This window comes from Podarcis tiliguerta (assembly GCF_965153285.1).
Source record: "Podarcis tiliguerta genome assembly, chromosome: Z".
In the NCBI taxonomy this organism is placed as follows: domain Eukaryota; kingdom Metazoa; phylum Chordata; class Lepidosauria; order Squamata; family Lacertidae; genus Podarcis; species Podarcis tiliguerta.
Window position 1 is genome coordinate 1,782,815 of NC_139553.1, and position 17,132 is coordinate 1,799,946.

The 17,132-nt window shown below is 48.5% G+C and overlaps 1 protein-coding gene across 3 annotated transcripts in view; it reads right to left on the minus strand.

Moving 5' to 3' along the window:
• Positions 1–400: 400 nt before the first annotated feature.
• The window catches only part of RABGAP1 (RAB GTPase activating protein 1), a 96,110-nt gene continuing 79,378 nt past the window's right edge, over positions 401–17,132 (minus strand). For all 3 annotated transcript variants that reach the window (XM_083422950.1, XM_083422952.1, XM_083422951.1), the window contains 11 exons: positions 15,205–15,330; positions 13,538–13,681; positions 10,451–10,492; positions 9,339–9,467; positions 7,270–7,362; positions 6,549–6,659; positions 4,880–4,984; positions 4,310–4,393; positions 3,857–3,928; positions 2,643–2,840; positions 401–2,357 (listed from right to left, as the gene is read on the minus strand). In XM_083422950.1, the coding sequence (XP_083279076.1) occupies positions 2,235–2,357; positions 2,643–2,840; positions 3,857–3,928; positions 4,310–4,393; positions 4,880–4,984; positions 6,549–6,659; positions 7,270–7,362; positions 9,339–9,467; positions 10,451–10,492; positions 13,538–13,681; positions 15,205–15,330 (1,227 nt within the window). In that variant the 3' untranslated portion in view covers positions 401–2,234. The remainder of the gene's footprint in view (positions 2,358–2,642; positions 2,841–3,856; positions 3,929–4,309; positions 4,394–4,879; positions 4,985–6,548; positions 6,660–7,269; positions 7,363–9,338; positions 9,468–10,450; positions 10,493–13,537; positions 13,682–15,204; positions 15,331–17,132) is intronic.

Consider the following 17,132-nt stretch of genomic DNA (forward strand, 5'->3'; position numbering starts at 1 on the left):
CACACCATGGCCCCATGGCTTCCGATGTGAAACAAGGAGGGAGCTTCCGTGCAAGCGAAGTGCTGTGGGTCAGTGCAGGGGGGCTTTTAATGGATGTGTTTCCTGTGAGTGATGTTCTTCCCACATCAGAACACAGCTGGGACGCTGGAGAGGGTGGGTTCCGGGAACCAAGAGCACCAAAGCTCAGCAGCAGAGCACCTGCTTTGTGTGCAGAAGGCACTGGGCTCAACCCCTACACGTAAAGCACAGGAAGGTCTCTTGTCTGAAACGCTGGAGTGCTGCTGCTCTGAGTGTAGAAGGCCACTTCCCAATGCCCCAACTGTTTCTTAACTTTCTTACGGCCGCAGCAGAGACAAATTGAGTGGATGACATTTCCATTAAAAGTGAAAGACAACAAGAAAATAGTAATACAATTTTACTAGTTTATATATCAATTCAAAGATCTATACTCTGCAAACTACTCTTCTACTACAATGTCCACACATCTATTAATGATGGAGTTACAGTTATTTTTTGGTATTATTAAAACAATACGAGATATTCATGTACACAGTTTTAAGGGGAAGAGAAATTATGAACACCTGGGCACCGCAAGGTCTTTTTGCCTCTGGTAGTCTCAGGCTGCATTAGCTAGCATTAGTCTGGTCAACAACAAAAAAATAATAACGTAGAAATACAAATTATCTTTATATACAAACCAGTGCCTCTTATTGTAACCAGCTTATACTCAAAACACACTGCACACAAGTAAAGTTTATCCGCTGATACAATAGCTATTTCATTTCAGCGTAGCACAAACCAGTATAAATTAAAAAAGAAGAAATTACAAAGGTGCAAAACCTCCATTCTACAGCTTTTCTGGTGAGACGTTTTGGGGTAGTCTAAGCGCTCAGAAATCCAAGCAGACCTAGGACCTACCGGTGTGGTTACAGGAAGCGTGGAGGGAATGGGAAGGGATGGTGGCAGCGGGAATGGTGCACACAAACAAGGAAAACCCAGCCGGCCATCGGAGCCACGAATCGCCTCTGCCTGGGAGAGAGGCCCATGCAAAGATGGCGAAACATTGCACACAGCAACAGCGCAGCCAGTGCAGTGATCCCTCCTTCCCTCCCCACCCCTTTATTTGTGTTGCCCTCTTCCCATCCATGTGCAAAACCATAAAGGATAAAAGCTCCCGCAGAGGCAGAGCAGCTCTCCAGAAAGTGCGAGGGAGGCTGGTTAAACAGACAGACAGTCTTAATGCTTGCTAAGTTAAAAGTACGAAGCTTCTGGTTCACAAATGGGCTGGATCCAAACTAAGCTAAGTAGCATCTGAAGATTCCACCCAAGTCAACAAGACAAAGTTAGGAGAGAGTTAAAAGCCTCGCAGACTTCATTAGGGCCCAAGTTTAGCTTAACTCAGTCCAGAGGTCCTGGCCACTGAAATGATACAGGTATGTGTTATATATGGCTCTGGAAGATGAACCACGTGTGGAACGGACCACGCTAGAAGTTAAATAGCTCGGAGACAAGGAGGACTCCAATAGCGACAGGTACTTTGAAAAGACAATGATGACACTCCCCCTCCTCCAACCCACTTGCATAGAATTGATTAGTGACACAATAACTAAATGGTGGACAAAGGAGAGACACAGGGAGGTGTGTTGACACACTTGCGGGGGGGGGGGGGCGTGAACCTGCTCCAAAAGGTAACCATGCAAATGCTTCTTCCCCCACTAGCTCAGGCGGGGAGGGGGGGGGCAGATCTGGTCTCTGGCACTGGAGTAACTTCTTGGAAATAGTATTTTTTCCCTTTTGTTCTTTTAAAGAGTTATAACTGTAAAAAAAAGAAGAAGTTCTTGTATCTGTAAACTTAGTAAGTCTGAGGTTTTGGTAAATTCTCGTACCTGGGCCTGCGAAATGCCTCCAGCCAGACTGTAGAATGGAGTGTTTTTGTGTGTGTGTGTCCCCCTCCCTGCCCCTCTGAAAAGAGCTTCCAGTCTACAGCTACACCCCCTGGTTAAATAATCAGTAGTATGAAGATCCTGCGCTGAGCCTCGCAACGGTAGCCTCGCAGAGAGCTTGGGCCACTGACCTGCGGAAAGCCCCAACATGCGCTGTGTGTTTCTAGAGTCTATGTACATTCTGGTCCTCTCTCTCCCACATGGCAGCAGCATCGGCAACTGGCCGAGGCAGCAACGGAAGGCAGAAGGTGCCCCAAGGGGGAACGTGGGCCACGGGAGGAGGCCGCCCCTTCAGCACGTCTCTTTCCCTTGAACGCCTGTCACTGTCTTTATGGAGCTCAGTGTTCGGTTGAACCAGGTCTTCCGGGAGGCCTGCACCTCATTCAGCGCCTGCCCCAAGTCGTGCTCCAGATCCTGGAAGGAAACAGGAAAGGAGAATCACAGAACTCCCAATTTCCCTGCACACAACCACCCCCACGCCCTCCCCAACCTCACTTGAACAAACCTAAGCAGGGGGTACAAAATTCACTCCAGCTCTACGTCGTCTTGTTTCCAGAAACCATTTTTAAGAGAAGAATTTGGGAATTTCCAGCTTAAGAATGGGGACTTCATTTTGGACACAGCCTACAAACCTTGCAGGAAGGCAGGGGCACTGGCTTGGTGCACCGCCCCATTCCCACTGCCCCCAATGTGACCTACCTGGATTTTACACTCTGCCTCCACCAGCTGCAGCTTGGTCTGGGCGAGCTCCAGCTCCATCTCCCGCAGCTGGTTCTTCAGCGCCTCCTTCTCCTCGTCCGTGTCCTCCTCAGAGCCCTCCCGGGCAACGCTAGCCACCTTCACCCGCCCCTCCTTGTTGAAGAACTCCCGGCAGCGCTCACAGTCGTCAACCTTTTGCTGAAGCCAAGGAGATCAGGTTGTGAGCTTCCCCACCCACAGGGGCAGGGTTCCTACTGCAGCCTGCGTCTGGGTGCCAACCTGCCCCTGGCACACCCATAATTTGCCCCCCAAAGTTAGCAGCAGGAGCCTGGGTCCAAAGCAGCAGTTTTGCCCAGAGGCAACCTTTAGCAGCTGACAGCTGATATGGACACCAAACTGATGCAGCTTTAAACTTAACTTAATGATCATGGTACTTTCTAACTTTTCTGCTTCTGGAATGACTCAATTGGGAAGGGGTAAATTTCCGCCTGTGGTAGAGGAAAGCCACTCCAGGTGCCAGTGCAGCTTCCCCAATCCAAGAACTATTCCATCACACACACAAACACACCTTGACTCTCATATGGCTGGTTACACAGCTTCAGCCAGTATGGTTGCGGGGGTTAGAGTGTCAGGCTAGACCCTAGTCTAAATGCACCCATGAAGCTAACTGAGATTACCATGGGTTGGTAGTCACTGCCTCTCAGCTGAAACTACCTCAAAGGGATGTTGTGAGGATAAAAGTTCAGGGTGTGGAAGAGTGAAGAACCATGTATGCTGCCTTGAGCTTGCAGGAGGAAAGGCAGGATGGAATTGCAATACATTGCTCACACATTCCAAGATGGGTAGGCATCCAGAGTCAGAAGGTCCCCAGGGAGATGAGAGGATTCAAGCCACCCTTTTCATATCAGGATGAGCACCATTGAAAAGCAACAGGGGTAACCTCCAACATATTATTATGCTTTTAAGGAGGAATCCCAGAAATGGCCCAATCCTAAAATGGCACAGGGGTTGTTTTAAGCGGACGCCAAAAGAGCCTGTAGCAGCATGGATCAGGCCAAGGACCCCATCTGGCTCAGCAACCAGATGCCCAAATACGAAGTCTGAAAGCAGGACCTGAGCACCACAGCCCTCAGCTCACATGTCCTCCAAGGGATTCAAGCTGCCTTCAGCCTAGTGCTAAACCCAACCAGTGCCCTAGCAGAGGCACTCCTTACCCGAATCTTCTCAATCTCAGCTTTATTTGCTGTCTGCTGCTTCTCCAGTCTCTCGCTCAGTTGGGAGCAGATCTACCAAAACAGAGAAAGAACTTCAGCTGAGCCCATTCAAGTCCTTGGTCCTGGCTTCCCAAATGGCCAGCTAGAGGCCTTGAGGAAGCTGTGGTTAGGACTTGGCCAAAAGACAGATATGAAGCGATATGCACAGCCATTGCAGAGAGAGATTCCATTTACCCACTGTGGCCTCTCCTCTTCTGTTCATGCGCAAGGATGTTCCAACCCCCTGATCTAGATGGAATACAACTCCCATCAGCCTCGGCTGAAGTCCATCACCCCCTGGAGGGCATCAGGGTGGAGCAGCCTTCATGAGGCCTTCTTGAGAGTTGCATCCATTTGCAGCAAGGCAGAAGGCTTCCCCTTGCAGCCAGCAACCTGGAACACCCCTGCATTCACCTGCTTGTAGTCTCCAATGATGGAACTGTTCTTCTTGATCTCTGACTCCGCCTTGTCCAGTTCCCGGCGACACATCTCCTTCAGCTGCAAAAGAAAGACCAGGAGGGATCAGGGCTGGGCAAAAAAACAAACAGCTCTCATTCTGCTTCCAAGCAAAGATGCATAGCAACTCTTCACATCTGAGTTGTATGTACCTTCCCCACTCACCCCCAAGCCTGAAGATCTCCCACATGGGCCCTCCTGCTGAAATTTGTTTGGGGAGGAGATGGCAGCACCAAGGGACAGGCTTTTTTGGTGGCGCTGCCCTGAAAAACTCTAGAACCCTCTCCTGAAAGAGACTTGCACAGTGCCTACTCTAAATGTCTTTTTGGCACAAGACCTTCCTCTCCCCCCAGGTATCTGGAATCCAGCTGGGTTTGGCAAGGGCAGAAACACAGAAAAGCCACCCGGAGAGGCTGCCAGACTTTAGAACCAGTAGTTCTGCCCTTGCCGTGCCTGCTCTCGCTCCCACTGGCGGAGAGGAGGGAGAGCAGCCTAACCGTCCCCACCACCTTGCCCCATGGCCCAAACCTGAGCTGACTCTTCCTCCAGCCGCCTCTTTTCATCTTCAGCATCTATCAGCTTTTGCTTGGTCATCAGCAGCTCCTTGTTCAAGGCATCCGCCTTCTCCTCTGCCTGGAACACAAAACGTGGGAGAGCCAAAATGTCACAGAGTCCATCTCCGGTCATCTTTTATTTATTATTATTATTTTTTTTTTTAAAAAAAACATTCCTAGCAGAAAGCAGCAATTCTGCAAATAGCAAATAAACAGTTGTGAAGAAGTGGGTGTATAGATGGGCAGCCACTTGAGATTTGAGGCTGGGTCTTGCACATTAAATTTAGAATAAAGACTTGGTAATATCTGACATCATTCAGAAAGCAGCAAACCCACTCCATATACAAAAGGGGGAGAGAGGCCGGGGTGGGGGGCATGTAAGCTGACACCCCACCAATACTGAAACAAGGGCTTGTGCTGAAGGCACTGCCTTTTCAACCGGGAATCCAGACAAAAGGAGAAGCAGAAAGCTTGCTTGATTTACAAGCACAGTGAGTGTCATTTCCAACATCTGCCTCTCCTGCTATTTTCCAAGATGAGGACCTCCCAGGGACAGGGTAGTGACACTGAGAAGGGATCCATCGTGCACATCCACCCCTCCAGTGTTTTCACCTGCCAGGTAACCTTCATTTGTTTCCTCCTCCCACACAATGTTCTGGGATTATGTGAATACAGAGAGGTTCAGAGGTCTTTTAAAACCAGTAAGTGCCAGAATAAAAAGGCTGGCTAGGAGGAGCTGCACAGAACAAATCTTCCCAGTTTCTTCCTGAGTCAACTGCTCTCTGAAAGGAGGGCAGACTTATCCACTGTCACTGTTTTGGGAACGTTCCTGCCTTGTCCTAACATGAGAACCTGGCTAAACCAAGTTGACTGGTGCCATTTTACATGACCCAATAGAGAGTGCTTGGCTATTTGTGATAAGGCACAGGAAAGGCTGGGCAGGATCCAAAGACCTGCTGCCAAACTGGTAGAAAGTAAAAAGAAAAGAAAGAAGCCTGGATTGTTGCAAAAAGGGAAATGCTTTGCCTCATCAGAGCAGGCTTCCCCAACCAGGTGCCCAGAAGTCTTCAGCTGCTACAATTCCCATCAGCCGCAGCAAACATGGCCGTTTTGCCGATGCCAACGCAACATGGTCAGAATCTCCTTTCTTGTCATTTCAATCCAGTGGTTCGGGTCCCACCTTCAGAGCAGGAGAAAACAAGCCTCCTCCATCTTCCATGGGACCTCCATGTTATCCTGTCACTTTTACCTTTACCTGTCACATCTCTGTCTTCTACAGGCTAAATGTACTCAGCTCCCACAACTGTTTGGTCACATTGTTTGGTCTCAGGCGCAAGTGACTAGGGATAAAGCCAGTTTATGTTGGTCATGGGGCTCTGCTCTCAAGTCAACTGGGCTGAGAAGGTTGGAGGTAGGGAGTGGATTCTCAAAGAGCAAAACCCAGGAAGCTGCCTTAACCCAAATCCCTATCTGGGGGACAACAGGAGTTGAACCCAGGACCTTCTGCATGGAAAGCAGATGCTCTGTCGCTGAGCTACAGGCCTTCACAAAAGACGGGCTCTGTCCTCAGGGGCACCGAGAGAGAATGGCGGCCAAACAGACCGAAGGGCAGCGAATGGCCAGGCAAGGCCTCTGGCTCTTACATTGTCCAAGTCCTTCCTCAGGGCGATCTTGCTTGTCACCAGCTCATGGGCCAGGTCATCATTCTCCTGCTCCAGCCTCATGTTCGCTTCCTGCAGGCGCCGGTTGTCTCGCTGGATCGAGGCAAAAAAAAGAGTCAAAAGATAGCAAGTTCCTGAATCAATGACTCATTAAGTGACCCCACCTCAGAAGACACTGGATGAAGTTCCTAGAAGGCTACCAATGCTTCACCCAAGGGTTGAGGGGCCCTGCTCCCCAAAATGCTTCCTTATTTTCAAGGCAGTAGCCCCAGCCTCTTGGTGTCCCCAAAGCAACTGCCCCCAGAGTGGTCACCCCCGAGGGCATCCTCCACCCTAAACCCTGCAATTAAACATTCATTGTAGCTGCCTGGAACTTGGCACTGCAAATAGGAGGCTAAGGAGCTTATTTATGGAGGCCACCAACAGCTTGCCCACCAACAAAGACATGAGGTGGGTAAGCAGGCAGGAGACTGACTTTTGCAGACTGAATTACAAGGCTGGAATTAAATGCTGCATATAGCCAGCAGGGGGAGGACTTTTTCAGTGGTACCGGTTCCAGTGCCCCTGGTTATGGATTTGCCTTCTCAGAAAGGATTGCCTGGGACCATACCTGATCTGTGGTCCCTACAAAATACAACACTGAGACATGTGTGGTTATCTGGTCCAAGGCTGGCCCCCAACATGACAGAATAACATAAATTACCTCGAATCTTTCTATGGGGTCTTCCTGCTGAGCCTGCTGCTCTCTCATGGCATGGTACTCCCGTTCATATTTCTTCAGCTTCTTTTGGCTAATCTAGGGGTGGGGGAGAGAATCAAGAGCATCTCAGTCAAGACATGTGGAGAAGCTGTGCTTTTGCTTCTTTTAACCCAAGATATCCGCTGGAGCCTTTTTACAAAAACAAAACGGAACTCTGGGGATTGATTTGGCTGGGAGTCTCTTGCTTAGGAAGCTTACAGTTAGGCACCCTTCCAATTTACAGAGTTTGTCACTGGACACAGTAGGGAGGATAAATAAATTCTTATCAGTACATGTGTGGAGGAGTTGTGCATGTCGGGAGAGGGACAGTGACTGTGACTTCAGAAGGACAGTGCCCCGATCACATAACCCTTAGAGTGCCACAAAGCATCTTCAGCAAATGTCACACACACACACACACTGATCCAAGCTCCATGGAGAAGGTCTCCTCTTCCCTCGCCATTGCATCACAAACACAGACATTGTCCCCAGAACAATCTTTCATGTTTTCACCTCAAGCGAGAGCTGGAACATATCCTGGTTGGCTTCTCAATAAGGAGGGGGCTTCAGCCTGGTAGTGGGGCTCAGGTAGCATTTAGGGACGCGGGTGGTGCTGTGGGTTAAAGCCTCAGCACCTAGGGCTTGCCGATCGAAAGGTCGGCGGTTCGAATCCCCGCGGCGGGGTGCGCTCCCGCTGTTCGGTCCCAGCGCCTGCCAACCTAGCAGTTCGAAAGCACCCCTGGGTGCAAGTAGATAAATAGGGACCGCTTACTAGCGGGAAGGTAAACGGTGTTTCCGTGTGCGGCTCTGGCTCACCAGAGCAGCGATGTCACGCTGGCCACGTGACCCGGAAGTGTCTGCGGACAGCGCTGGCCCTTGGCCTCTTTGAGTGAGATGGGCGCACAACCCTAGAGTCTGTCAAGACTGGCCCGTACGGGCAGGGCTACCTTTACCTTTACATTTTAACTTGTGCTAAGTCCATATCTATTGTGGCACGGACTTTCTGGAGACCCCGTCTATTATGCAATCTGGCAGTTTTTAAACATTCCCTGACACTTAAGAAAACACACTACCCAGTGCCCTAACTGCTGAAATGTTATCACACAAATCAAAAGCCTTGGATTTATTTTTGTGACTTGGATTAAGCAGTATATTTGCTCCCCAAAACAAACAGTGTGGTGTAGCAGAGTGTCTAACCAGGGTTCAAACCCCACTCGGCCCTGGCCCTGGAGTCAGTCGCTGCCTCTCAGCCTAACCTACCTCACAGGAATGTTGTTTACGGGGTTAAATGAGATGGGGAGGAGCCACATATGCCGCCTTGAGCTTCATGGAGAAAAGGTGGGAAGTAAATGCAGGAAGGGAAAGGGAAAAGTGAAGCAAACACACTCCAACCTCTTATCCCCGTGAATGGGCAAGCCAGCTAGCAAACCTGGGGCTCCCACCTGTCCCCCATCCCAATGCAGTAAGGTTTATTTTGAGGCTGGCTGAAAGGCAAACCAGCTCGCCCTACAAAAAGGCAATTATCACTGTGAGAGATGAACGGAAAGAACAACAACAGGCAAGACTGTCAATCAGAAGGGGGTGGGGAGCACAATTTGCAAAACCACCACCTTCTCCCCCTCATCATCAGCCTCCAGACCAGCCTGGGGCTCCTCTAGATGTTCTGGACTACAGCTCCCATCAGCCCCAGTCCAGAACATCTGGAGGGCCCAGGCTGGTGCCAGAGGCGGCCCAGGAAGGATGCCAACAGTTTTGTTAAGGGATGTTGGAGCGGCACAAAACTTGTCCTCTTGCTCCCTCTACTGGCACTGATGCAGAAGCTCCACCAAGGCTCCCTCTGGCAGCGCAGGTCTCGTCTTCCGCCCTCCACTTTACAGCAGCTACTTAACTGTCTGGAAAGTCTCCCGTCACAGCCAGAACAGGAGGCATCGCTGCTGGCAGTGCATGAGGGGCATATTCACCCCCTGAGTATTTCATAGCAAGGCTCCACTTAAATGCAACCCCGCAAGGGCCGGCTGGTTCCACTCGCATACCTTCATGCTGCAAGCCAACTCCATCAGCCTCTTGGCATTCTCCTCAGAGCGATATCGCTTGGGCAGCTGCACACGGAAAAACTTCAGAGCACCCTCGAAGTCAGTCAGCAGCAAGTCGTCCCTAGTTGTCTGAGAAAGTGCAGAGAAAAAGGGTTTCTGGGAAATGAAATTGTGTGGCACCCACATCCTGTAACCAAGAAAAGTGGGGGCAAAAGTAGCTTCATTTCTTCCTTAGGGAAGAACTTGGAAATGATATTTAACTCCGCTTTATTGAAAACAAAACACAAAACCCCCACAACACAACACTACACATTCCTGTTTTCCTGTGTGGCTGCCTGCAGCCCAGGGCCAGAATACAACCCCCCCTGCTGGCTGGGGCCAGTGAAGTTTGCGGTCCCATGCACCCTGAGGGGAGCACCTTGGTGCAAGCTGCCTTGGGGCAGGAGTCCTTTGTGATGGAAGACAGGATGGAGGGAAGGCTAGTAAGGTTAAGGGACAGGATATCTGGATTGTCGCAGACAGTTTAAAACTGAAAAGTTTTGACAATGGCAGGAAGTTCTGAAGAAAGAGCAGCCTCCCTGCTTTCCCTATCCACCCACGCTAGTGGCAAAATGCAGGCACTGAGTGGGAGGAAAGCCTCATTCTGCTAGGTCCTTCCTAGCAAAGTACGGTTCATCCTTCCCCACTCCACCCCACCCCAGGGAAGACAAAGAGAGACAGACACTCCCGTCCAAGGTGGGCAGGAGGGAAGGATGCTCACAGTCTGTCCCGACTACCAGTGGGGAGTTATTGGATCCCAGCTCCTTCCTTCCTTTTTTCTTTTAAAAAATAATGTCTATTTAGCCCAGCGCTTTTTTCTACGTTGCAAACATGGCCCCATGGGTGGGGAGAGAGATGTACAAGAGCCCCAAGGTGTTCAGCAAGAGCCCCATTGTAAAACTCACTCCACTGGAGCCCACTAGTCATTCTCTTGCCAAGTTCTTTCTTTCAGACCCTGCTTTTAAAAACTGCAAGATAATTTTTCAGGCTTAAGGATTTCTACAGTGCAGACGTTCACTGCAGGGCTTTCGGCACAAATCGTGTGAAGCGGAACAGAGGATCTGGATACTCACTTTTAACAACCCAAGGGCAACATTGAATATAACACTGATGCCCTGCAGGGGAAAAAAACAAGAAAGAAAAGCAAGTAGTGAGAGACAAAACCAACATTCGGAGCAGTCTCTTCCAAGTCTGTTCTGGACGAGAACTATCAGCCCCAGAACCCATCCTGATTTATAGTCTGTTAAACAGACAGGTCTTTCTCTCTGCTCCAAAGCCTTGATATCCTCTGCTAAGCGTCATCTTACTGCAGGGGGTGAGGACGTAAGCTAAATGTACCCAGAAGACTCAACAGCTCATTGCTGCTGTACAGGTTCCTAGAACAGAAGCTCCACCAGCAAGTCTGCATATATTTTTCTTGTAATTGTGGGCAGAGAAGAGAGAAAGAAGAGTGCCTAGACATTTGCACAACTAGATCATGGGATGCTGCCTCCACCTGAACTGCTTTGATTTCAGGAAAGGGTTCCCATCCTTCATGGTTGAAAACGAAAAGCTGAAAATGGGCAGACAGTTCCTCTGGCAGCTCAGAAGAGACAGGCCAGAGCAAAGCTGATAGCTGCTATTTTCAGCAGGGTGCACCACTCTCCGCCCCACCACACACACACACACACACACACACACCCCGAGGAGCACAAACCCCAGCTGGGAAAGGAACAGAACGATCTCTCAGTAAAAGGGGGCACAGCAGAACTGTGCCATTTTCCGAGGGGGAAAGTCCACTGAGAATTAATGAATGTTGCTAATTAGCAAGCGAGTAAACAAATTATTAAAACTGCCTCCCAGGAAGCCATTGCCACCACTGCTGCTGCTGCTGACTGGCTAAAATGTGCTCTGTTCACTGCTCCCTCACAAGTGTGATTCAGACATGTTTCATCAATTTTGCTGCAAGGTTTGGAGGAACCCTCTAAATCTCTCAAACAAGAACACTGCACTGCATTGAGTTCCACTTTTAAGTTCTCATTCCAGGTCTGAGCCTTCAGCCCCCACAGATGCCCCTTGCACAATCCAGTGGTTGTTTAGGGAAGGGAATCTAGGGGAGCCCTCCGAACATGGCCAAATAGCCTAGACCAGGGCCACCCTTACGATGCCCTCCAGATGTTGCTGCACTGCAACTCCCTTCATCCCCGGCCAAAAGCCTTGCAGGCTGGGCCTGACAGGAGCAGGGGTCAAGCACAATCCCTTCTCCTGGTACGGCAGGCTGGTCCCTAAGAAGGTGCCCCAAAGGGAACTGGGTAGGTGGCAGCATGAATGGCCAATGACTTTCAAATATTTAAATCAGAAAAGGAGGGGAAACGATTCCCCACCAGAGTTCCACACCATCAGAATCCCAAAACAATCAGAAGTCCCAATGCCAAAAGTATTTCTGCCAAATGCAGAATGGTGATTAATGCCCAGTTGCCTTAAGACCAGGTCAGACTATGTCCCTCGTTCACACACCATGACACACCCCAGTTAAGCGTTTTCCACGGAACTGCTTTGTTTCTCTTGCTCACTCTGCTCCTTCCCAATAGCACCAGGAAGAAACAAACCATGATCTCTGGCTTCAGCGCCATGTCCAAACCATGGGCTAGGTGTTGTTTCACTGCTAAGGAACCACAATCTGCAGGCAAGGTTTGCTCTTGGCTTACAGACTGTGGTTTGTTGGGGGTGGAATGAGCAAAAGTCCCTGGGTTGGGTGTAGTAGCACAAAGCCATGGGTAGCGGTTTGCTCTCTCCGCAGGCCAGCAGACAGGGGGCAAACAGTCCACAAAGGCATCATCTCCCGTGACATATAGACTGGCATCGTCTACCCAGGCTGGCAGTGGCTCTCAAGCAAAGATCTCTCCCATCGCTGTAACTGGAGATGCAACTGAGCTGCAATCTCCCCCCAGCTTTATGGATATTCCTAGCACATTATGACAACAATGAACTCAAAGAAGAACAGCGCGTACTAGAAAGTGGCATGGAAAGACCTTACCCAAGCAATTGGCCATGGGTCCCACAGGGAAAACGCACCTCACCACCTGTGGGTCTCTTCTCCCAAGTAACTAAGACATCTAACCTAAGCATGCTTATTTCCTCCTCCCTCGCAGTGCATCTTCCTTGTGTGTCGTGTCCTTTTATAAAGTAAGCCTAATGGCAGGGAGGGCTCTGTTTTTTTATATGAATTGTGAGTTTCCTTGGGACCTCTTTATGGCTAAAGAGCAAGATAAAAAATTGCCTCAAAATAAAAAGACTTTTCTACCATCAAGCATGTTTGTCAACAGCATAGCAGTCCTCAGCACTCTTATTGTTGTGTTGCAGCATTTAGAAATGGAGGTGATTTTAATGCATTAGTTCCTTTTAACCTTTTGTATTTATTTTTTTTACCTCATTTTTTTTACTATATATTTTAATGTAACAATATATTTTGGTTGATGTCGTTTCTTTAAATATTGTATTAGCATGTATATTCTTTTCTGCAGCTGATACAACCATGATGGTAATAGAATCCTAGAGATGGAAGGGACCCCTGAGGGCCATCCAGTCCAACCCCCTGCAATGCAGGAGTCCTGCCCACAGCCATCCCTGGGTGGGCTCGAACCACCAACCTTCCGGTTAACAGCGAGAATGACTGACCCATTGTGCCACCTGAGGACTATACGCAACAATAAAAGCAAGCTTTTAGCAAGCTCTTCTTGGCACCACATTCTGCCCATAACTTAACCCGGTCATCTATGCCCAAAACTTTCTTGAAGCTGCTGAATCATTTCCTTCCTCCAGCACCAGCTTCTTGCACACAGCCATTCAGAGATTAAGGGGGACAAAGCTGACCTCCTTTGCCAGTGACTCAATGTCCAGATCACACACAGGCACACAATAGGTGGATTCAAAGAAATGGGAGATTAACATCTAATGCACTGGCTGGAAGCTGCCATGATGCCATGTCTACAGAAGGCTGGAAAAACATCCATGAAAATGAACATGATTGTGAAACTGTTTACATATACCTTCCTTCTCTCCACCCTTTTATTTTTGCTTGCTTACAAGGAAGAGGAACTCTCATGTGCTTAGTTTATAACTAAATATACCCATGTGAAGGGCCGGGATTACTGGAATTTGTCAAAGGCGATCGCCCTTACCTCACACAGCAGCAGGTCAATTATGTGGAAGACCATATAGAGGGGGAATTTTGCTGTGAACAGTGTGAGGAACCATTGGGATGCATACATGTGTGCTTCAAGGCTGATGTCCAGAAAGTGGTTGTAGAGGTCAGGAATGTACTCCTAAAAGAGAAGAAAAAGACAAAAGTTTGTCCCAAATAGCAATAAATAAATAAATAACGCAACCATCTTCTCATCTGCAAGATGCTGTTTAAGATGGAAGCACACAACGGGCTCATAATGCACCACAGAACATTTAAGTTTCCCATTAACGTAATTTAGAACGTTTAGGTCTCCTGGACATCAATGCCCCTAGGCAGCAACTGGCTTCAAAAAAACACCCATTCTGGTGCATTAATGGTGGCAGCAGGGGAGGGGCAAGTCCCGGTGCCCCCCCCAATGACCCCAATGGCCTGCTGAAATGTCAAGACGCCGAAGGGCAGCCAGCTGCTGAAGGCTACTGCAATTGACCTGGCAAGGAACTTTTCACTTGTCTGGCATTCTAGAAACACAGGGATTCAGGCATGTGAGCCTGCTCAAGCCGTAAAGTGCTAATCAGAGGCCCTGCCACGAATTCCTTCATCGCTGGAGATGTGGTAGGTGGACACGTGGGGGGGGGGGGGCCTACTCCACTGTGGCACCAAAACTGTGGAACGGCCTCCCGCGTGTGCTTCCCCACCCCAGCTGCATCTCCAGCGGCTTTCAGATGTGGAGCAAATAAATTCTTTTTCTAAGGGGTCAATCGGATGGCTACTGGCAAAATGTAGACAAGTCTGTTACCTATAGGGTAACTTTAGTAAAAAATAAAATTAAAGCCCCCCCCCCCCCGCAAAAACAACTGCCAAGGGGATCTTTTTTACAAAACCTAAACCTAAATGAATTGAGGAACTTTGCAATCTTAAATTTTGACAATCTATATTTTAATTTATTCTTGGATTCTTATTACTGTTTTTGGTGACTAGTATTGCGATGGTCTTTTCCTAACGGACAATAAAAATCTGACTAAGCATTTTCACTTAATGAATTCTTGGGTTGTCGTATCAAATATTATTTATTATTATTATTATTATTATTATTATTATTATTATTATTATTATTATTATTATTTATATTCCACTGCTTCTCCTCTATTGTTATTCATTCATTCATTCATTCAATATTACACTATATTTAGAGTGTGGCTCTTTTGAACAATTCACAAGATGCTTCAAGTACACTTGGTAGAAGAACAACAATTTAAAAAGAAAAAAGAAAGAAATTGAAGGGGTGAGAATAAAGGCATGCTATTCCAGGGCTGGGGGAAGCTGTGCTGCACTCCAGATGTTGCTACACTCCAACTCCCAGCATGGTCAGTAGGCAGGGATGATGGGAGCTGGAGTCCAGCAATGAGGCTTGCAGCAGCCACCCCACTCTCCCTGCCACTGCGCTACACACGCCGTTGCGATAGTCGTGGGAAGAAGAAAATGGCCAGGGGAAAGAATGGGGCACAGCTTGTCCCATGATTAAAGGCCATGTGGCCACCCCTCAGCCAGGCCACCACTGTTACCATCACCTCTGGACTTCACCTTGCAAAGAGCATCACTCTCTCGGATGAAACCCCGCCCCCTGTCAATTCTCGGTCTCCAGGGACAGACAGCATCCCTTACCTGCATGAGTCGCTCCAACTGATAAAACTTGCAGTGCAAATCTTCAAAATTCTGTTTGAAAAGCTCCCTGAGTCCGTAGTCAAACATGATTTTGACCAGAACACTAAACGCCTGTTCTTCAGGCATCTGTCAAAGACAAAGAACAAAACCGGCTGTCATTTTTAAAAGGGGGTGGGGTGTGGGGTGGGGAGCTAAGCATGATAATCTAACTTCTTCCTTCAGTCTTTCCTACCAGTATGTTGAGAGAACCACCTTACTTTATTGGCAGCCAAACGTGGGCCACATTTACACCCTATTTTTAAAGCACTATACCTAGGGGTTGCCATATTTCAAAAAGTGAAAATCCAGACACAAAAGTTGCTTAGTTTTTTTTCTTCGTTGCTAAACTTTTTTTGCCAGATCACAAAAAAGAAAGAAAAGAAAGAAAAGGACGTTTTTGAGCTACTTTTAAGGAAAATTTCCAAAATCTACACTTCCGACATGGAAGTCTGGATTTTCCTGGACATTTAAGCTATCCCACCCAGACACTGCTGGGGAATTTCGGATGCATGGCAGTCCTAACTATACCACTTTAAACATCCATTCTGGAAGCTACAGTTTGTTAGGGATGTCAAGAGCTATTAGAAGACCCCCATTTTTCTCACAGGGCTAAGGCTCCCAGAATAGTTTAACAATCAAGCCCTCTTCCCAGGGAACTCTGAGAATTGTAGCTCTGGAAGGCAGGGTCTCCTAACAACTCTCACCTCCTTTAGCAAACCACAGCTTCCGTTATTACTTTGAGGAAGCCATGACTGTTTAAAAGTGGTAAAGGTGTGCATTAAATGTATGGTGTGAATGTGGCCCTACTCTACTCCCACAAGGAAAAGGCAGGAGATTATTGCTCATTCTTTCTGCCACCAATGAACCATAAACCACCACAGGTTGTGTGAGAGTATGACAGCAAGGGAAGGTTTAGCAGCAGTTCAGCAGAAAATGAGGAGTAAACTGATGGTGTCATATTTACTCTTAGGAACGCAAGAGCCCTGCATCTGGTATTAGGAGGCACCCTCCCTCCAACAGCGAAGGTGGAGCACAGCAATCATGGCTAGAGCCCACTGGTAGCCTTATCCACACCATGCCAGTCTTAAGTGGGTATCCTTACCCAGGAAAAGTCTGTCATCTTCCCCTGCTCAAAAACTCACCCGGGGAATAAAGCTCCTGTTTTCCCACAGTAATGAAGGTTCATGTTCTGGGCCAGGTCAACTGGGCCTTTTACAAGTTGAGGGGGAATAGGTTTTTTAAAAAAGGTAAAGGATCTCTGGACAGTTAAGTCCAGTCAAAGGCAACTCTGGGGTTGCGGCGCTCATCTCGCTTATAGGCCGAGGGAGCCGGTGTTTGTCCACAGGCAGCTTTCCAGGTTGTGTGGCCAGCAGGACTAAACCGCTTATGGTGCAACAGGACACTGTGATGGAAGCGAGAGCGCATGGAAACGCCATTTACCTTCCTGCCACAGCAATACCTATTTTATCTACTTGCACTGGCATGCTTTCGAACTGCTAGGTTGGCAGAAACTGGGACAAAGCCCGGTGACGTGGATCTGAACTGCCGACTTTCCAATCAGCAAGCCCAAAGGCTCAGTGGTTTAGAGCACAGTGCCAATCACGTCCCTACTGGGGGGGAAATAAAACTGCTGCAAAGAGGGAGTCTGTGGTGCTTTTGAAGAATGCACCAGGAAGGCTCATGCACACCTCATGAACATTTGAGAGGTGCACTCACGGAAGTCCAAGACCTCTATCCAAGGGCCTAGGAAAGCCACCCATTTTGAATGACATTTCCAGCTTCTGCTGCTCTGCAGGCTTCCCTCTCCTAAAGACAAGCAGGTATCACAATTCAAAGGCTTACATCTCCGGAATGGGATTTAAGCTCTTAAAAACCCATCACAATCTTCC